At 39.4% G+C, this 23274-nt stretch overlaps 1 protein-coding gene across 1 annotated transcript; it reads left to right on the forward strand.

Annotated features, from left to right (window-relative positions):
- Nucleotides 1-1124: 1124 nt before the first annotated feature.
- LOC126402136 (potassium voltage-gated channel subfamily KQT member 2-like) lies at nucleotides 1125-14548 on the forward strand (the record flags this gene model as incomplete). Its single annotated transcript, XM_050063846.1, has 6 exons — nucleotides 1125-1359; nucleotides 5474-5491; nucleotides 6259-6364; nucleotides 8545-8676; nucleotides 10194-10287; nucleotides 11095-14548. Coding segments are annotated over 6 exons (1440 nt in total), but the record flags the coding sequence as incomplete, so codon positions are not given.
- Between the last annotated feature and the right edge of the window lie 8726 nt (nucleotides 14549-23274).

The following is a 23274-nucleotide window of genomic DNA, read 5'->3' on the forward strand; positions in this document are numbered from 1 at the left end:
AGCCTCAAAACATAATTAGAAAGCCACTAGTAGGCATTTAAATTAATTCCACATGTGGAAAAATAACAGACATTCATCTATTTATAAGTGTTAATTTATGATATAAAACAGTTGCAAATGAATTATAAATTATTGTTACAATAAAGTGTTACTGGCATCACAGTATGGCACACACTGCTGTTATTGTGACTGTATCCACTGCTACTATATCTTTTTGTGTCTCCTCTACTGCCCGCCACTCCAGTAATGAAAATGCACACAAAGACAGACTTTGCGGGTGCTGTCCGAGAGCTATTAGGTATAGTTGCTGCACAGAAACTAACAACTGCACTGCAACTCTCTGTGTGTCTCCTTCCATTCCTGCCTCTGTTCCTCTCCTTCTTTAAACACAAGTAAAGGTAGAGGAATCACAGTATAAGGGCTTTTTTTAAAAGATTATATGTAACAGTGAACAATACAATCTGACTTTACTTTTTACAGTCTAATGCAGCTCTGTCGATGTCTACATTAAAGAGCTACTCTGCCCATCTTTTTCTTTTTTCTCTGGAAAAATATATATATTTACATCCTTGTTTACCGCCCTGTCACAGTTGATTTATGGTTTCTGTTTAGTAATGTCTTTATGCACTTGATTTGCTTGCTGCCTTTTCTTTGCCTAATCAGCACTTCTGTTCAGCAGGCCAGGTGCATATTGCTGAGTACCTAACAATGCGTTTCCTTTGACCAATTCCCGTGTATCAGGCGGAGTGTACAGTACGATGGTGAATTATTTTGCATGATTTGTGTTCACTTTTTGCACACAGTGAGACCACAGCTCTTCCTTTTTGAGACGTGCAGTGTCACTTTGCTTCCCATGCATGCTTGCTTGTAGCTTCCTGCTGCTTGCCTGACCCACTGAATGCTCCACTGTGTTCGTATGTGGACATGGCTCCTTCTGCTGTAGGACATTGCCCATTTTGCGTTGCCACCGAGGTAAGATTTCTTATCACATCAGCGCTGAAATCGACAAATTCCCCAAGATTACACTTAAAGCAACAAAGCAGTAGGATAAAGACATTTAGTTACAGATATTTGTGCACTTTGATTTAATGATGTTGTAAAAACAAACTGTTAAACTGGTTACATTTCCCTTCTCATTACCTGCTCTCTGTAGTCGAAAGGCCAGCCTAAAGGACAAGGTGTTCCCCAGTCCTTCCAAGGCCCCGGTGGCCAAGGGGAAAGCTCAGTCTCCAGGGGCAGATGATGGGGCCGAGGCGAGTCCCAGCAAAGTCGCCAAGAGCTGGAGCTTCACTGAGAAGAACCGAGGGCCAAAGACCGCCTTCAGGGTCCGGGGCAGCACCTCACGCCAAAACTCAGAGGGTGAGGGAGATCCACACAGTAGAGAATAATGAGTCTTAGAGTATGGACCAGGGTTTGACACATATGGAGTCTTGAAGCATAGTACCACTACGACTACTTTTGTTTTAGGAATAGCAAATAGATGATTATTCATAGCAAAATAGATTATATATTCCCTCCATAATTGTTTTCATGTTAAAGTGGAAAGTCTCTGAAACAGCATTTAAACCTTCACAAAACACTTTAAATAGTTTGCAGCTGTTTCAGGAAATAGCTCGACATTTTGGGAAATTGGCTTATTCGCCTTCACGCTGAGAGTTAGATGAGAAGATCAATATCTGAATGGTTAAAAGAAGGCGGTCACCCTTATGTTACAAAGGTGCTTTGTTCCCCAGCTCGATATTCTTATCCTATAACACACACTTTACATCTGTCTTCCTAGTGATTTAAAAGATTTACATATGTTTCTTTATATAAACTATCATTGTCTCAGACTGGTAATGTCTATCTGCACAGTTCAAATTGAATGGTTAAAATCTGTTCAGCCATTTTGCAGATATCAAGGTCTAAAATCAAGAAAACTGTCTTGCCCACAAATTTGAGGGCGTAGATTTTAAGGAGTGTCAAATCTATGGGTTAGCTTAGCTGTGGCTGAATGTTGACCCAAGAAACACATTTTGAACATATTGGAATGAATGGTCTTAATGTATCATATTAAGAGGATACTGAGCTGGCGAACAAGGGACCCTGTGAACAACGCTCCCAAAAAGATGACGGAGATAGTTAGCTTAGCTTAGCATCAAGAATGGGGGCGGTAGTAAACAACTGTCTCTGTCCAAATGTAGCAAAATCCACCCACCAGCACCAAGTGGCAACGTCTGGGGCTGAAAAATGAAGCCAACGCCAAAGTGCCAAAAACTGCAGTTCCTCTAATGGCCACTTAAAGCTGGCTACAAGAACGAGTCATTTCCCATAGACCCCCACGTCAAAATGCCCAACTTCACAGCGGTTACAAAACGGTTTTGGTCTTGAAAGCGAATTTTTTCCCTTCATGACAGCTGTGCAGGGAGTACATTTTTACATAACTCACCCATTTAAATGTTACTAAGGCTTAACGTTATACACAATTTGGGCCGTGGCCCCCGCGCCTTGCTCCTCTACTCCACCCTCTTGTAAGTATAAATTAAATATGGTCACTTCTGGCTCCAAACATCTAAGATCTATGACACCTGTAAAGCTCACTAAATATATCTTGTTTGTTTTAATTGGAAAATAAAAAGAGCAGCATGCAGTTCTAGAACATAATCCCCTTTGTGAAACCACAACTTGTCTAACTTGTCTATACCTTCTGCTTCAACTCTATATTCATCATGAGAGGGGGAGCATTTAAGAACGGAGGATGTGGGATGCTGTACAGATCGTAAGGGCCCTTTCAAGCAAAATTGTGTTTTGTGATTCTTGGCTGTAGAAAGAGACTTGACTGTCAATCTTTTCATCTAACATCCCAGCAATCTCCAAAAGTTCAAGCTGTTTCTTTAAGCCAATATCAGCTGCTTCGTGTTACATTGTTGAGAAACTGAGCTCCTTTACGATGTTTAAAATGAAGATTAAAATTTCACACAACTGTGGTGAACAAGAGGTCTCTAATATATTTTGCAGTGCACACAACAAGCCTTCATAAAAGGAAAATGCACGGTGTCCAGTATTTTAGAAAACTAACATATTCATCTAATTTTAGTGGAGACATGAAGTCAAATCTACCCTTTAGTAACGCTTTTTGTGTAATTTAATCTATTGGTGATGAGATCACAAGCTACTGTTAATTATCAAAAACCATAAACCGTAGCTTACTTGACTTGTGTTCAAACTGTTGACGCTGGATCTTTCCACAGTAATGAATTTAGTTGATGTGGACGGATTTACATCACAGAGCTTTGTGTGGCTGTGTGTGGCTCCATGCCAGCTCAAGGCCAAAATGTCATCAGCTGTGTGTTTTTAGAGGGAGGAGTTAAGGGCTCTTAATTAATTACAATCGAGCCTCTTTAAGATGCAGTCATTGTGCAGACTGTGCAGAAACTGTCATGCAGGTAATGTTGCTGTAAAGTTTCTCCTTCATGTATTTAAACATACAGACAGGGGTTGCGTTTGAAATCACATACTTAGGCACTGCATATTACATACTCAAACAGTATGCACAGCATACTGCATACTATATTAACAATTGGCTTTGCTATGACTGACAACCTGTTCACAAGGAAGTACACTCATGCAGTATGTCTTGTCTGTATCACATAACTTTATCGATCATGATGTTAACAGTCTGTGCTACAGCTGAGTAAAAATTGTTTTTCACAAATGGAACTTGTATCCACAAGATAATGACCTTGTTCCCACAAGATAAATACCTTATTTCCACAACATAAATAACTCATTCCCACAAGATAATGAACTTGCTCCCACAAAACAACAGCTTGCTCCCACAAGATAATTTACTTGTTCCTGGAAGATAATTAACCTGTTCCCACAAAATAATGAACTTGTTCCCACAAAATAATGAACTTGTTTCCACAAGATAATAACTTGTGCGCACAGATAATGAACTTGCTCCCACAAGATAATTACCTTGTTTCCACAACATAAATAACTTGTTCCCACAAGATAATTAACTTGTTCCCACAAGATAATGAACTTGTTCCCACATGATAATTAACTTGTATTTACAAGATAATGAACTTGTTCCCACAAGAAAATTAACTTGTTCCCACAACATAAATAACTTTCTCCCACAAAACAATAAAGTTGTTTCCATCAGATAATTAACTTATATCCACAAGATAATTAATTTGTTTCCTCAACATAAATAACTTGTTCCCACAAGATAATGAACTTGTTCCCACCAGATAATTACCTTGTTTCCACAACATAAATAACTTTTGCAGACAGATAATTAACTTGTTCCCACAAGATAATTAACTTGTTCCCACCAGATAATTACCTTGTTTCCACAACATAAATAACTTTTGCAGACAGATAATTAACTTGTTCCCACAAGAACATTTAACTTGTACCCACAATATAATGAACTTGTGCTCACAAGATTAAAAATGATTATCTTGTATGCACAAGGTAAGTCACCTTTTGGAACTTTAGGGACTCCGTACACGTTACCTCTTCCATTCAACTCAAAATTTTTCCAGTATTATATGATGGCAAATGAAAATAATAAATAATTCAGAAAGTACATTATATATGTGAGCTCCTGCATTGTTTTCTCTTGACTGTACCCGATCACTCGCCATCATTCGTGATCATTTTATCCAGCGGTTATTTATTTTAACTGTATGCCTCACAGTCCGCCATTGAATAGTCTGAGGATCTGCAATGCGTTTTAGGGTCTTTGAGTATGTCCAGTAAGCTTATGTTTCATACTTAGAAATTCTTGCTAAGCCAGTATACACCCGTGCCTTTCTTGTGTACACAAAATCCACATACAATGCAGTATGAAAGCACTACATACTCAATTTTATGTCACACTTAGTATGCATAGCATGTCAGTATGCCATTTCAAACAGACCCAGGGAGGAACATTTCAACCTTTTAGGTCTGTTGGTTTTGGATGTTGGTGTCCAGCCATCATTTGCTGCTAGACAGCCCAGCTGCATCCATATGTCATCCAGGCCACTGTGTCACTATCAACAAATATACTTCTCTCCTTCACCATTTCTTTGCCTTTTTGTTTGAACCAATTTGAACCAATTCTCATTAGCTGTTTTTCTTCTTCCGCTTCATGGCATGTTAAAGTGCTGATTGAAATGCAGGATGAAGACACTGGACTGAAGAGTTCTCCAGGTTAGACAAGTCATCATGACATGTCTTCAATTTAGACTGTGATATACTCTGTAATGTATATTGCTGTATAGTTTTTACCATACATGTTATATTAAGATTTATAATATATGCAGTTTGGTAGGTGTAAATGTAAGAGAAGAGAGACCAGTCCTTTCAAACATGAACCAGAAATCATTCAGTGGACTCCACAAGTTCCCATGTTTGGAATTGATTTGTCTGCCATTGTCATCCTGCTAGAATCCATAACAAATCTTTCTCCATGTCTCTCCTCTCTCTCTCTTTGCAGCAATTGAAGGTTTAATAAGTAAGACATTGGGATATTTTGTTGGTTGGCTTTTATGTGGGAAATAATCGAAAGAAAAGTCACTAGTCTGAGAATCCTGCATGTTGAAATCTGCTGAGATTTGTTCACTTGACATGAACCCTTTTAATTTTGTTTTTTTGTTTCTTATATTATTCCCCCCAGCGATGACTGAGGACTGAAGCATGATACTAGCATGTATTTATTAGGGTTCTGAGAACTCCATACAGATGGTTATCATAGTACTTATTTACAGTGGTGGTAGGCTAAGTTAATCATGGGTTCAAGTCAAGTGGTGCCAAGATAATCCAAAATTGACCCAGAGACAAAATGCCGAAAAGCCCTGCTTTATGTTGCATGAAGAGACCTCACTTTCCCTACCAGAACCTCATCTAATTTAAGATAAACTGTGATTAGGCCTTGACACCTTTGCCTGTATGCAATACATTTCAAAATCCATAGATTACAATGCTAATTTAGACTGTAATTGGTGGTGGGAAGAGAGTACTTGTCATTAAAGGTTTCAGTAAAGCTTTATCCCATCAGCACTATCCTTCAATTCTGCACCAAGTCCTTTTTTCTGTTGTTCCACAAAGGCCGCTCACTACGCTCACAAACTGGCTAACTGGCTTGAAACCAACTTGGTAATTGAATTTTGCACCTTTATTGAAAGCTAAAAGCAACAGCCCTGCTTTGCTTCTGCTGTGGTCGCTGGACGTGTAGAAGCAGATGAAATATTCTTTAAGATTGTCCTTGTCTTTGCTCTGTAGAGGCGAGCCTCCCAGGAGAGGAAATTGGTGATGATAAGAGCTGCCACTGTGAGTTTCTCACTCAAGAATTACCACCAGGCTTGAGGGTTACAATAAGGGCAATCTGGTAAGGACTTGCTTTAATGCCCAGTGTCAATTATGATTTGTGTTCATGACTTCTTCTTTACTTTGTGCTCATCAGTAGTGTTTTACTAGCCATGATAGTGTTAAATTTTACAGATAAGTTTTCTTCTTTAGTTTTAGCCAACATTCATCAGTAATAATGACATTATAGTTCAAGAGAAACGTCAGTATTTATTCAACTTGAAACCTATTTTCCCATTTTAAGTGACTAATGAGCAAACTTTTTTTGAAATGAGTCCAGTATTGAGTGACAGTGCTGCAGACAGCTGCAGCAAAACATGCTGCAGTGTAACCACTGTGGTATCAATGTACGTCCACTAAAAGTGCTTGTTTTTGTCACTGACAGGCTCAGATTGTTCTTATATGTGTCTGACAACATTATGGACAGGACCCTACAGAGAAATGAAAAGTTTTTCTTTACCTTTAATTTAATCCAGTCCGTTTGTTATTGTGTTTTACAAGTCTTGTGAGTTCTTGGAGGGAGAAAATAACAAACAGACCAGATCAAACGAAAAGTTTGTCTGTCAGGTCCTTTCCATAATGTTGTCAGACATTTATAATGACAAACTGAGTATGTCAGTGGCAAAAACAACAATTTTTGATGGCCGTAAATTGATGCCTCTAGTAATTACATTGCAGCCTTTGCGGCTGCCATCTGCAGCACTCTCTCTCAATAATGGACCAGTTTCAAAAGTTGTTGTTCCAGCCAGTCACTTAGACACAAAAACATGAGGAGAAAGGGTCCAGGTTGAAATTACAAAAGTTTCCCCTTTACAAATTAATCACACACAAAGTCACACAATCAGACAGATTTAAATGTCCAGGTTAGTCAGGTTAGGTTAACATACCTGGGAGAGAAAATAAAGGTGATCAGCAAATGTATTGTTAAAACACTTTGTTGTGACCAACAGACCAACTTTGTGGTTCAGCTTTGACTCTGGATTATTAGTGAGAATTCAGGAACATTCACTTTTGGTTTAAATAAAGGGGTTGGATCTAATCTGGCTTAACTGTCGACTTGTTTAGAACCTGCGTGATTGCTTTGATGCTCGTGTTTTCTTGCCCTGTTTGAATTTGTTGTTATGGTTTCAGATCTCAGCAATCACTGTGGTGAGTTTAGGGGTATAACCAACAGAAAGGATGACGAAAATTATGAAAACTGAGCATGAGGGTTAATTCTTGACCTTAGACATAGTACTTTAGCAAAAATAATTTACTGGTATTTAAGTAGATTTTTCCGGAGCATTCAATCACATCTAACAGTCTTTGCCAGTGGTGTATATGACCACCTGTTATGGCCTTACCAAAGTTCCATATCCAGGTCATGTGATGTCAAGTGTGATGCAGTCAAAAGCTCTGGTTAAAGCTAACAAGAGGGCCTTGATCTAAGATTATATTTGTCTACAAAAACCCATTTAAAATACCACTATATCTCAGGTTATAAAGAATCACCATATCAGAAGGAAAACAGTTTTCAACATCTACTGTGTCAAATGATCATAATAGGCATTTTAAACTAAAGACATGTCACAGCAGGAAAAGCACGGATTAGAATTTTAAAAAAAAAGTTGGCTGAGATCAAATTAGCTGTTTTAGTTTATTGTTTTTAGCAACACTTGTGAAATTTCATAAAGTCAGAATTTATGCTATGCACAACCCAATCCCTAGGATAAATGTTGGCATTGAACATTTATGCAAACCACAGTTATTTTGCATTTGTAGGCTACGTTATCATGTAGCAGATTTGTTGAAACTTTACCTTTCTTTACATTTCAACAACACTGTAGTTAATGTGTTTAGATTTAGGCACAAAAAACATTTGATTATGGTTAGAAAAAGATCATGTTTTGGCTTAAAATACCTCAGTTTTGGTAGCACTTTCCCATTTGGAAATGCAGTGATGCTTCAGTCAAAACAACCACTTTTTGTGGCACTATCCTTGGCTGGAAATACAACCAAGGGTCGCTAAAAAATACCAGCTTTGTTGTTTGTTGGACTGAAATTGTGCTCACTTTAGAAATGTCAGTATATGTATGAAATGTACAAATGTAACGTATCCATAGTTTGCGTAACAGTGCCAACATTTTCTTCTGTCAACTGAAAGAAAAAAGGCCTGCTTGTGTCTCTGTGTTTCTCATGAGAAAATAATGTGTCCTCTCTCAGCATCATGAAGTTTCTGGTGTCAAAGCGGAGGTTCAAAGAGAGCTTGCGGCCTTATGATGTCATGGATGTGATTGAGCAGTACTCTGCAGGTCACCTGGACATGCTGTCTCGCATTAAGAACCTGCAGTCCAGGCAAGTGAACGTTCTCTATACAGTATATTAAAGTTTTAATCTGACCCAGACTCACTTCCAGGTTGTTTCAGTGCCAATAACCTGTCTGACTGTCACTTTCACTGTGAGCCTAAATGTGAATGTCAGGATGGATAGAGGACACATGGAAGCATTTCCAGAGTTCAATAATCTGTTTTAATTTAGTATGATAACAGAGATGTGATTCAATAATATGTTTGTGCCGGATACACACATGTTATGACACACAAGTCATTGATTTGCCTGTTTCATTTGTCCAACGACATGTGTTGCATTCAGATCTCAGTTTTATCTCTTTAACATTTGTATATTCAAATATGATTCACTCCCTCAGCTTTGAATGCGTCACAAATTCATTTTAGATTTAACATTGATGTATAATTCACATTGTCTTATGAGCTCCTCACATTTTGATCCCCTTAAGGTCTAACATGTAGAATAAATATATTCCAACAGTGAAATACATGCACTCCTCATCCACGAAGCAAGCCAGACATACCGTATGTCTTGTGTGTGTGGAATATATTGAAACTTGTTCTCCATAGCTGATGTGATTCCCACGTTGCTTCATTTTGCATTGCCCTCATATCGTCTCTGTGTGCCTTGCCAGGATAGATATGATTGTGGGGCCCCCTCCCCCATCAACACCTCGCCATAAGAAGTCTACTGAAGGTCCTAGGTTAGGTTAATAGACTGCACCTTTAGAATGACCGTGTTACCAGCATTATGCTCCTTATAGTCCAAATATTGAAGCAGTCATATGCTACCTCATTATTTTGATTGACAGAACCCCTTTTGAGTTCAAGCCACTTGACCTGTCTCATTAAGCTAGATGACCGAGTTAAAGCAATGTTAAACATTTTATGTTAAATAGAATCAAGAAAAGGGTTTGATAAACTGCTTTGCGTTTAACATTTTGAGGATGTTGTCTCATGTCTCAGGGATGTTTGCCTCGTATGTCACATTATATCAGCTGCTGTCAGGAAAAGGCAAAAGAAGAAGAAAAAGCGAGACATCCCGCTGCTTTTCTCACTGAATGTTAATGAGCCGTGTCATGTGGCCTCACCCAACAGGGGTTTGACAGTGCTAGATGCTTGCTCTCATATTGGAGAGACAGAAGGAGAGCTCCCCCAGCAGGATGCAATGGAAATGAAGCATGAAGCACAACAGAAGCATGCCAAGTGATGCATTTTGGCCCTTAGACAAAATGTCCCCACTATTCACACCTTGTCCCATTTAAGACTGATCTTATAATGCATGCATCCACACCATCCACCTGAAATCAATAGTTTCTCATGAAATGCTCAAGTGTTAGGCCGTCATTCATTCATCCACAACATATTTCTAGCTTGATGAGTATCTCCAACATTAATGCTTTCTTTACCCAGTTTCCATGTAACAGTAGTTTACATTATGTCATCATAAACTTCTTAAGTTTAATCACATGTGGCAGAGCAGAGTGTTTTTTAATCTTAGATTTTACTTTTCTCAAATGCTAGAGTTGACCAGATAGTTGGTAAAGGTCCTAAAGCTGAAGGGGAGGTTGCAGATGACCCGAGCATGATGGGACGTCTGGTCAAAGTGGAGAAGCAGGTATGAATGTTTCCTCCAGCTATGTAAAAGTAGCACGAGACAGTTAATGCTGAAGCCAGTCACTGGACTGTTTGTAATTCATGTTTACATCTTTCTGGTGATCAATAGTCCACTGTAGGATTCAAGGGAATATCTGGGCAGAAATGGAATATAATATGTTTTTTTCAAGTGCATAATCACCAAATCACCAATCACAAAAAATAACTTGTGTGTGTTGTGTTTTTATTCTGTTTATATGTACAAACGGAGTGGGTCCTCTCCCACTTAGTCTGCCATGTTGTTTCTACAGTGGCCCAGAACAGACAAACCAAACTCTGACTTTAGATAGGGCCATTTGCGTTGTTTTTGCATTGGCCATCATATTTAGCAGCCCCTTCGTAACAAGCAGTACAGAAAAGCATAATTTTTTTTTAACATGATCCTGTGTTATTCAGTGTTTTTACCGGTTTAAATCATTTGTTTTTGAGAAGAAGAGACTTCTGCTGATAATGTAGTTCCTGGAAAAAGAAACCTGCTGAATATCTGGATCTTAAGTTATCAGATAAAAAAGGTGAGAACAGATTAGCAAGTGCTGGGCTAGTGGCCCATCTCTGTTAAGCTGAACAACATAGGAGAAACACTGATTTGTAACGTGAAACTGCTGTATTCATTGAATTTTACTGGATTAAATGATCAGGTCCAGAGGGTTAGACCTCTATGGCTAATTCAGCCAATCTGCCACCCTCTCCATTTAATGCCACTAAATCTTGCAGGCTAATCTGGGGATGGAACACCTTTTCAACACTGTGTTATTCTTTCTTTCTGCAGGTGGTCTGTATGGACAGGAAACTTGATTTCCTGGTCAATGTGTATGTGCAGCGTATGGGCATCCCTCGTTCGGAAACAGAGGCCTTTTTCAACTCCAAAGAGCCGTATCCCGCCCCACCTTACCACAGCCCGGAGGAGAGCAAGCAGGAGAAGGAGGGTAAAGAAGAGGTGAAGGAGGAAAAGGAGATTCAGACATGCTCAGCTGCAGATGTCCCGTGCTCTGATGGGTCTTTAGAAAAAAAAGATCCTTTACTGGGTCGCTCTGTGGCGAGATCAGTGGGTACTCCTTCTGGAAGTCACAGTCGTCCCTCTACCTCCTGGCAGCACCAGCTGCAGCACCCACTCAGCCAGCCTGCCTGGAACAGCAGTGTGGCTAACACACCTTCACCGGTCGGTGGCAACGGCGATCATTCGCCCACCCTGTTCCGCCTTCCGCCTCCACCTGCTCCAGTTCACGACCGATCCTCCTCTGGCCAGGGCGGCAGCGGCAGAGATAGCTCCCAGAGCAGGAGGCGCCACAGGAGGCAGAGGTGTCAGCAGGATGCCACCGCTGTGGAGAGCGACACGTCTCTATCCATCCCGTCTGTTGACCACGAGGAGCTGGAGCGCTCCTTTAGCGGCTTCAGCATCTCACAGGCCAAGGAGGACTTCTTTGGGCCTTCTTTCTTTACAGGCTCAGGAGGGGTTGCTGGAGCAGGGACTGAGGCCGCAGCTGGACATTCCCTCTGTGCTAGGGTCAGACCCTTCATAGCAGAGGGAGAATCAGACACAGACTCTGACCTCTACGCTCCCTCTCCTCTGTCCTTCACTGGAGAGGTTGCATCGGGAGACAGGGCATGGCCAGGACTGAAGTAGGCGTGGAGGGACTGCTCCGCCTGTCAGAGAGGCTCGTGGTGAAAGAGATCGGTGCTTCAATTGGCATCAGGAGACCTATCATGAGACCTTGTAGCCAACTGACTGACTGTTGCTGCTGATGATGTTATTACAGACTATTTTAGGTTAAGTGAATGGTTATGATTAGCAGTTTATTACTGAAGATGGAAAATGTCCTAATGAAAACAAAGGGGTGTTACTTTTTGTTTGTGATGTAACACTTTACAAGCAGTGCTTAATACCAGTTGCATTGCATCCATTAAGATCTTGTTTAAACAGAAAAATAGATGTTTAGGGGCATTTCTTTGAAGAGACAGTATACGCCAAAATAAAAAATAAATAAATAAATAAAAATACATATTTTTTCTCTTACCCATAGTGCTATTTATCAATCTTGAGTGTTGGAGATTTCAGCCGTACTGATGTCTGCCTTCTCTTGAATATAATGGAACTAGATGGTACTTGGCTTGTGGTGCTCTGAGCCCCAATGAAAAAAAAAAGAAAGTAAGAAAAAGAAAAAAAATGAAAAAACCAATGCCTTTTCCAGAGATCATGACCCTGGTTACTGAAAATAATCCACAGACCTTTCATGTAGGAACTATTTCCTGTTTGCAGAACTACACCTGCCTAACCATATCACCACCAAGAAGGAAGTGTGCATCTACTCATGGACGAGAGTCTCGTGGTCATGGCAGTGTGAGATGTAAACATTAATGGCGTCCTCCTCAGCTGAGCTGTAACGTTAGCTAGTTCAGTGATGCTACGTGAGTTAGCAGTAGATGCATGCTTCCGTCTGCACTGTGATACAGTTGGTGGGTGTAGTTTGAAAGAAAATAATTCCTACATGAAACTGCTCACAACAAGGTCTGTGGATTATCTTGAGTAACCGAGTCCCGATTTCTGGAAAGAGACATTGCTGTTGAGTTTTTCAATTTTATTCATTTATTTATTTATGTTTGTTTCTTTGAGCACCAGAAGTCAAGTTCCATCTAGTTACATTATATTGGAGAGAAGGCATCTCTAAGGCCGATATCTCCAACACTCGGCAACTTGCACCAAAACAATCTGAATAATAGCATTATGGGTAAATATGGATTTACTGTCCCTTTAACCTGGGATTTTTGTTGTATTTATTAATGATGAAAGGTACATGAGAGTATAAATATGTGATAGTGTGATTTATGACACTTCATTTTGCATTGGAACTTATACTTGACATTGATTTGTATGAAACATACAAGAGAAAATCACCTTGACTTCTTTTATGAATAGCGAGTGCATTTCAGCACTTTTTCTGTTCCACTGACCACTTTAACTTTCAAAACCTAGTGGGAATTAGTAATGCAAGATTGTTTCAGTCCTATCACATGGATAGTATAGTGTCTTGATAACTTCTATACCTTTGAATGACTTGAGGTGTTATGATGCCAAAACCTTAGCTATGATAATCAATTAGATTCTTGCAGAGTAAAAAAAGAAAATGTGCTTGCTTTTCAGCATCATTAATTCAGCCTGGTGTTTACTGAATACTACAGAAGAACTCCCCTCAAAAGTGTTGCAGATACTTCCCCACCAATAAACCAGTGAACCTGCTGCATGGCATGTTAAATGGTTGATTTATAGACTGTGTTAAGCAGGCTACAAAACCAGACGACAGTGGCAGAAAGTCAGCTGAAAAGTTCCACGAGCATTTCTCTTCTATACAGACAAACAAAAGGGTGAATAAAACATGAAAATGTGCATGCATGACTGGTTTCAAGCTATAATGTGTTCATTTTTTATGGGGCTTTTGCTTGAGTTCCAATCATGTAAATGCAGCCTGAGCTTGCTAATTTCAATGGCTCTTCTTTTCTGGGCAAATATGTCCACAAATTATGTACGCGTTCAATACAAAGGCAGATGTTTAATGCCACATATGGAAACAATATGGGCTCAAATGGACATTAGCTCATATGTTTTTTATTGTTATCACACAGCGTGCAATGTTGAAGATGGACTCAATAAATCACATGGGAGACTAGATACTTAGAGAAGATGGTGTTCAGCCTGCATTGCATAGGTCAGTCATTTAGACTCTGCTGCTGTCAGTTCTGCACTAAATGAGGAAATGTAATAAAAAGCAAGCAAGGCAATCAAGAACCATCCTTTACCAATATTAACATGGCCTTATTTTTCACCAAAAACCATTGTTTTGTAAGTGAGCAAATCAACACTTTCATCCTGAAAATTTCATAAACATAGTGCAAGTGCATTTTAAAGTGTTGTATAGGAAGTTAAGTGGCCTGAGAGCAGTTGTTGTGTTACAGTCTTAGCCACTGATCATGCTAAAACCATGGGATTCATAGGGACATCTGAAGCATGAACAGGTCTTATTAAAACTAACCCGAGTCATAGCAAATTGAACATTTTAGCATTGACACTGAAACTATCATTTAGTAGAGACTCTTCACACAAGATACACAATCCATATTTTTTCAGAAAAGAAGAAACAAACCTGCTGGCATGTTTTCTACAACCCAAAGAGAGGACCTGTAGGGTTTTACATGACACAGTAGCTCTTTGTTTGACACCATCATGTAACTGCACCTTCTTCTTCTTCAATAATAAAACTTTGTACATCACTGAAAATCACCTCTTTGGTCTCCTGTTTTTGCTGTATGTTGTGTCAATGAAGCAATACTGTGTCGTGTTCAAACAAGACTGTGAGAAGCAAATCAGCTGTGTGGTGTAACAGTGGGCACGTATCAGTAGATGGCAATCAAGAGCTGCAGTTGAGTGGAGAGTCTTTGTTAAAACATATGTGAGAGGAGCTGAGATAAAATAAAGATCTGGAACAAAATCTCTTCATTAGCAACTGATTCATATGTTTAACTACAGACTTTTTTGCTTTATTATAAAGTGTGAAGGTTTTAATTTGTAACTTATATAAATATTATATTTGCACTATTATTTACTATATTACCAAATAGAAAGGATAAGCACCAGCTGGGGGCATTCATTGTAATTGCAACCCAAACATTGTTCTTATTAGCTATGGTAGTTACGTTTTTGTTTTGTTTTTTGACAAATATGAAAAAAAAAAAAATATATATATCTTGTTTTTTTTTACAACCGTCACTATAACAGTAGTGCATGAGACAAGATAATCTGTAAATAAAAAAAACACGCTCCTCTGTCTCTTTGCAGTGCTCCTAATGGTCTTTGCAAGAATCACAAAAACAACCAGTCAGAGCCAAGGAGTCTCTCACACAGCCGTCAATCACTGCTCATGAACAGTAGTCAAACTGTCAAACTACGCAGCGCTGATCAAATAATCAAATATAAATCAAGACTCTGTTACTGCATTGCTTATTTCTTGCCTCAAATGCTTTCAGAAACATATTTTAGCATACTGTTAAGTTTGAATTAAGAAAGTTTGCTGCGGTAAGTGGGCAGTGCTTCGTTTCAGCTTGACTTTTTTCAGTATGGTAGCCGGGTCACAAACTTTCTCAACGCAGTCACATAATCTTGACTTGTTTTTGATGAGCACTACCTAGTTTGACAGTTTGACCACAGTTCACAAGCAGTGAGTGACATGATTGACAGATGTTCTCTGTGAAAATGGCCTGTGATTGGTCAAACTCTCCTGTCACAGGTTAGACTTTTTAAAGCCTTTAAACAGAGCCAAGCAGACGTGCAGAAGTCTAGTGCTCTCTCAGACCTCTTGAAATACAATATGTTTAAAGGTTATTGTGGGATTTTTGCCCAGTGACACCAAAATGAAACAGGGTACCTTAGCTGTAATAACGAATTCATTAACCATTAATAACATCATTAGTTACTGCGTCTAACCCCTTCATATATGACTTATGAGAAAGTGGTGCCTGGAAAAGCTGTCTATGGGATTGTGGAGCCTGACTGCAGGGATTTGTTCCAATTCTGCCAAAAGAGCATTAGTGAAGTCACAAACTGCCAATGGGCATTAAGGCCCGGCTCACAGTCTGTGTTCCAGTTCATCCCAAAGGTGCTGGATGGGGTTGAGTTCAGGGCTCTGCAGGTCGATCAAATTCTTACACACCAAATTTAGAAAAACATTTATTTTCAGACCTCGCTTTCAAAGGGGCCATCCCCAAAATGGTGCGACAAAGCTGGAAACACTTTATTGATCAATTGTAACATGCAACATAAACATTACCTGGAGCTAAGGGGCCAAACTATGAAAAACACAAAGACTAAATGTACACAAATGCATGTGGTGTGTCCACATAGATTTGACCATATAGTTTCATGACCATATAGTTTGTTGTGTTGTAAGATGTGCTGCTCTGCTTATATTAAACGCAGGCCATTAACATTACATTTGCAAACAAACAATAGAAGAGACAGCAGCGCGACTGCAACCTGTTCCACTACTTCAAGTAACTTCTTGTTTAACTTTTGTTGTGTCTTACCCGTCAGTCATGTAATAATTTGTGATTTTAAAGCAGCTGTGCGGAACTTTCCGTTTTCGTTGATTATAGCGCCCCTTTTGGTCGAAGCGGTATGACACCCACAGCCTGGTGTCGTAAAATTCCGACTGCTGCCTTTGGCCCCATTCGTACAATCTCGACTGCAACCGACAATTACCGCATGCATTTGTTTTGGAGAGCGAGAGGAAAATGATAAATGTTCTGGTGTAGCTCTGAATTTCTTATAAACTGAGGACAACTGCCTGCTATATATTTGTGTTCATGGTCACAGTCACAGATAATTTTGTGGCGTTTGTTGTAACGTTACTAGACAAAAGTTCACGTCAGCTAACGTTACATTTAACTTGCTTATAACTTCCATGCCGTCATATATTGAAGTGCAGCAACGTCTAACAAGTTGCGGTATATTCTCTAAATAAAAACAAAAATTACATACCTGTCGATTAGGAAAAGGGCCAACTCAGGATCAGTTTTAAAACCTTTCAAATCTCTCAGCTCTCTCCACTTGGTGAATGCCCAACCGAGGTTTACACGGGGTCATCCCTGTTCCCCGGGTTCTATGTTCCCCATTTAATCCTGCAAAAAAGGCTCTATGTTCCCGTTCCCCATTTAATCCTGCAAAAAAGGCTCTATGTTCCCCGCTTATCCAAAAAAGGCAGGAAACATAGCAGTTGCATTAATATGTTGTTTTAACATCTCTAAACACACACACACAACGGAACATAATGGGGAGAAATTAAAATTAGAAACTTACCCTTTGGGCGATCTATGGTGGGCAATCTGGGCAATTATATCCTTTACAGAAGGTTTTTTAATCCAGCCGTTAAATGCAGTGTTTCAGTCAGTGCAGATTTCTTCGAGCAGCCAAAGACCAACTGGTAAGAAAAGAATAATTATCATGGCCGAAATAAAGATAAATAAGCTGTTAAGTGCAGCATGTATTCTGGAACTCTGTTCAGTAAATCCACCATGATTATTTATTAGTTTTGTGATAAAAATAAATGCGTCTATGTTGTTGATCACGGATGTTGATATCACCTGTTCAGTTTGGTCCTTCGACCAATCAGATACTCAGATTTTTTCCTCTCTTGTTTTTATGACGGTAGTCAGGAGCAGCTAAAGATCACCTGATGGCAAGATAGTTATCTACCAGTGTTCGTAAACAAAAGAATATTGATCATGGCCGAAATAAAGATAAAGATAAATAATTATGTGCAGTTAATGCGTTTCCCCGTTTGCTTATGGGTACAGGGAAACATGTATGAAACACAGAGTTTACATAGTTTAGTTTATTTAAAGCAGAATTTTTAAAAATAAAATAAAATTTGTCATTGAAATGAGTAAGGCATTTTTAAAAAATCTTTATATCTAATTATTCTTTGTTTACGAACACTGGTAGATAACTATCTTGCCATCAGGTGGTCTTTGGCTGCTCCTGACACTACCGTCATAAAAACAAGAGAGGAAGAAATCTGAGTATCTGATTGGTCGAAGGACCAAACTGAACAGGTGATATCACCATCTGGGTGCCATATTCTGGTTTGCTGACTTCAGCTGTGTCCGACCTGACTGAGGCTACGCTAAATAGCCATATAGAGAAAGGCTTTTTTGTCGCTGTTGGGTTCAAATAAATATGCGGATCTTCAAGGGGGGGTGATACGAACTAGGGACAGTTTTATAGATGGTAAAAAGTTCCGCACAGCTGCTTTAATGTGTAACGTCATACATTACACCATTACAGCACAAATCAGAGCTAGTAGCTACTCAGCTTGCTAACATTAGCTAGCGTTAGTAGCCCTACTCTGTACAGTAACTGTTGAGCACTAAAGAAGATCAACCGCCGATTTATTATTATCTCTTTAGGGACTGATGACTACACATTAAATGGACAGCTTATTACATGGCTAAGAAACTGTTAAAACAAACTTCAACATGTCATTATAATGTCATTGTGGGATACTTTGAGTGTCATAATTCCTTTTATACATTCGGACAGCACTACAAAATTGCAAACTCACTATGTAGTGGTCTATATAGTGAGTGGTGACACAGTCCTTGTTTCCAGTTCAGTCTTTGCTGCATCCTTGATTTAGTTGTGTGATGTTCACTTGCTGTTTCCCCGGAATAAAGAGTGATCTTTTTGAGCTCCTGTTGACAGCCATTTCCTGCATTTATGATCCATCTGCTCCACACCACATAACAGGATGGTGCAAGGTTCACCATATTTTGAAAACTACATAGGCATACAGTCCAACAAGCAAGCAAAATCGCTAGAAATGTATGGACTTCACCATCTACAATCCAAAATAGCATTAAAGATATTCAGGAGAAATCTCCGAATGGAAGGGGTGAGGCTTAAAACCAATATTGAATTGCTGTGACCTTTGACCCCCTAGGCAGCACTGCATTAAAAACTGACATGATTGTATAAAGGATATTACTACATGGGCTCTGAAACATTTTGGAAAACCTTTGTTGGTTAAAACAGTCTGTCACTGTATCTACAAATACAAGTTCAGACTTTACCATGCAAAGCACAAGCACAAGCACAAGCACAAGCACAATTCGCGCAATTCCTTTTCTCCCCATTTGCTCATCTTTACAGTGTCTGTCAGGTTTGTGTTTCCCTCTTGCTACTAGCTGCTACTAATTCCTGCTATCAGCTGTTTCCTGTTTATACAAAACCAGTGGGTCGCACGTGCGGCGTCATAAACAGCTCCTCCCACAAGTCTTCAACAGCCCCTCCCGTTGCGGAAGGCCGCCTTGGTCATTTTAAAATAAAAGGGTTCCACCAATATGACTACCCTACGAGGCGGAAGATTGGGCACCTCGGATAAACTTGACAATCCCGTTTGTCTGTCTAAACAGCCCAACATCTGCGGAAAATCTGGCAGTGTAAAAGGGGCTTGTGATGGTATGAGGGAGTGTTAGTACCCATGGCATAATGGATTAACTTGCACATCTGTGAGGGCACCAAGAATGCTGAAAGGTACATACAGGTTTTGGAGCAACATATGCTGCCATACAGACAACCTCCCTGATTAATCCAACAAGACAATAGCAAGCCACATTCTGCATATGTTACAACAGCTAGGCTTCATAGTAAAAGAGTGCAGGTACTAGATTGGCGTTGTTGCAGTCCAGACCTGACTCTCATTAAAAATGTGTGTTTATTGCTTGGTTTTGTTTGTTTTGCTGGACTGCATATCTACTAGTTTGTGATTGCACTCTATTCCTTTTTGTGTTTTGTAATTAGTTTTTGCACCCTTTGTTTTTATTGTTTGTCTTGTTCTTTCGGCTGTTGATTTGTCCTTGTCCTTGTACCTGTCTTTTCTTGTTCTTAAATCACTTTATTGCACAATTTAAAAAAAAGAAAGAAAGGTGGCACATAATGAAGCGTAAAATTCAACAGTGGAGGCCTCAAACTGTTGAGCAGCTGAAGTCATATATAAAGCAAGAATGGGAAGAATTTCACTTTCAAAATTTCAACAATTATTGTCCTCAAATGCTTACTGAATGTTTTTAAAAGAAAAGGTAATGTCACACAGTGTTAAACATGACCTGGTCTCAGTTTTTTTTAAACATGATGCAGGCATCAAATTCAGAATAAATGTATATTTGCAAAAATCAACTTTACCAGGTTGAATTTTAAATACCTTGTCCTTATATTGTATTCAATTGACTACAGGTCAAAAATGATTTGTGAATCAGTGTGTTCTGTTTTCATTTACGTGTTACACAGCAGGGTTTTTTTTTTGTCTTTTTTCTCTTTCTTGTTTTTAACCAAGTTGTAAATTAAGCCACTGCAACTGTCTACTAGTTTGTTTACGTCAGCAAGAGCTTGATTTATTCATTGCTATCACCTGATGGATTTTATTTAACAACCTATTTAACAATAATTGGATAATGTCAGTGAAACAGCGAGGGAGCGTTTCCATGCCACATGCTCAGCCCAGAGTTAGCCAATTTGTTAAGTGTTGTGAGGCCAGGGTTTTAGTTGAAAGGGTGATACAAATAGGAATTGATTGGCTCATTAATAAAAGTCAGATGATGGCGACACAGCACCTAGGGCTTATTTACTCTCTGCAGCACCTGGGGAATTGCAGATGTCTTGACCACCCAGAGCACAGAGCAGAGGACAAACAACCAGCAGAGACAAGCATTTGAAATCTATATAGCAATGAATATGTGAATATATCATTGCGTAACCAGAATGGACAACAATTGGCCAAGGTTGTAAACAGAGTTTTGCTGTGTAAAAAGATGAACCAAAAATTAAATAGTACAATTTAAATGTTTCCTAATTTTTTTGCATGAGCACTGTGATAATGCAAATCAGTTTGTTGGAGCCCATCTACACAAGACATTTATTCAAAGATGAGAGATTTATGTTTAAACGGTGTCATTAGATAGAGGTAGGACATTGACCCTTCTGTGATGAACGATAAGACCCAACAATCAATGAAACCATTAGTGATCCGGCTCTTACGAGAGAACTGTCAAGACAGAGGCCAAAAACAGATGGACTGTGTGCATTTTGGTAATGGTATGTGTGCTGACATGTTTCATCACTGAGTGCATTGATAGGACAGCGATAATAAAACTGCCTATCCACTAGCCTCATCATACACTTGAAGTACTCTTCAGCCTTTTCTTTCTAGCTTTTCATATGAAAAAATGACTTTGATGCACTTCAAAGTGATTGTACATCAAATGCATAAATAAATTAACTTTCATACTGTTTCTTTAAATGGGCTCAGATCAACTGTAAAGCTTTAATTTGCCAGAGATGACTTTCTACATTTACAGCTGAGACACAGAAATGACTCTGTGTCCTTGGCGCCAGCTGTGTTTGTGTATAGGTCTCCATGTAAACACTTTATTTATGTATAGTGTTCGTTAACATCAGCGAAACGCCATCAATGTCCACCAAGGGCAGACACAGGTGACCTTCCTTTGTCTCTCTGTAACAAACACACAGCCACACACACACACACACACACACACACACACACATGCACACACATGCACACACACACACAGACACAAAAAGACGTGGATCCACGATGATGACTGGAGTGGGGATTAACGTCTGTATAAATGGTATTGCTGAACATATATCACAATTAAGGTTCGTTACACATCGGCTGCATCTCAGATAAAGACTTTGCAAAATGACAAGGACGATCTGTATTGCTTTACTGCTTCATAACTGAATGATTTTCATCGTGGTGACCTAATGGAAAAAATATAAATGTGCGAAAGGACAGACATGTAATAGAAAAGAAAGAGGGATTTATAGAGACCTGTCTGTTACACTCCTGAAATTTGCAGATGACACAACAGTCATTGGCACCATGTGGGATAGTGGCAAGTTTGCATACAGACAGGCTGTTGAACAGCTGGCCCTCTGGTGTGGTCAGAACAACCTGGAGCTGAACGCTCTAAAAACTGTGAAGATGACAGTGGACTTCAGGATGAGTCCTCAAACACTGCCAGTCATCACCATACTGAGCAACACTGTGTCTGCTGTGGAAACAATCCATCCATCCATCCATCCATCCATTGTCTGCCTGTGCTGCACCAAACTACCTGTCCATCCCATGCATCCATTGTCTGCCTGTGCTGCACCAAACTACCTGTCCATCCCATGCTCCATTTTACCCTGACTTATGAACAAGATTACAACATACTTGAACTTCTTGCTCCCAACACAGAGGGTTTACTCTACAATTTTCTGACTGAGAACCATCGCCTCAGACATGGAGGTACTGACTCTCATCCCAACTGCTTCACACTCAGCTGCAAACCTCCTCAATGCATGTTGGACCATCTCCACCATCGCTCAGTACTTCAAGTGGACTTCCAACATCGATACCATCAGGAAAAACTCCCAGCAGAGGATGTACCTTCTGCTTCAGATCAGAAAGTTCAACCTGCCTCAGGAGCAGCTGATACAGTTCCACTACAGTTCTCTGCACATCCATCACTGTGTGCTTTGGATCAGCTACCGGACAGCACAGGAACAGACTACAACTGATAGTCAGAACTGCAGAAATGATCACTGGTGCCAGCCTGCCCTTCATCCAAGACTTAAACACCTCCAGAGGCAAGAAACGGGCAAGTAATAAAGACCATCACAATGTGGACATACTACAGAACACTGATGGCCAAAACAAGTATTAGGAATGATCCCTATGCAATAACTGTTCAACACCAAGCACCCACTTCACCAGTAAATTATATATTTTATAGTCTAAAAACTCATTGCTCTACAAGCAATAAACCAGTTCTGGGTCAACAAAACAACAACAACAACAACAACAACAACATAGCGAATACAGATATTGTTCCCTGTAGGAGAATGATAACTTGGACTAAACCTAATCGAAAGCACACATGTTGTCATTAATCATTAGACAATTACTGAATGGGATTGATCTTAATTCCCTCAAGGCTTTTGCCAGAAGCAAGTCTCATCTTTCATTTATCATATGGGTGGAAGAATATGGCAATTTCATTAATTTACATAACTTGGCTTGACTAACAACCTTGATATTTTAGTAATTATACCAGAAAGTATGGAACTGTCCTTGTATGTTAGTACATTTAGAGAAAATAATCAGCGATCATTGTTACTTAAGTATGATAAAGATATTTTGAATTATGGTAATGTATATCATGGCACCGTGTACACGTCACAGAAATTTGAAAAGGACCTTAAGAATCACATCAACAGCAAACAATATGCTGGTAAGATTACAAGATAGTACCTGAAATACATAACATCATAACATTTAAAGTGACAATGCTAATGCGTGGATGTTTGCAGATATAATGTTTACCATCTTAGTTTAAT

This window comes from Epinephelus moara, chromosome 16, assembly GCF_006386435.1.
Source record: "Epinephelus moara isolate mb chromosome 16, YSFRI_EMoa_1.0, whole genome shotgun sequence".
Classification (NCBI taxonomy): domain Eukaryota; kingdom Metazoa; phylum Chordata; class Actinopteri; order Perciformes; family Serranidae; genus Epinephelus; species Epinephelus moara.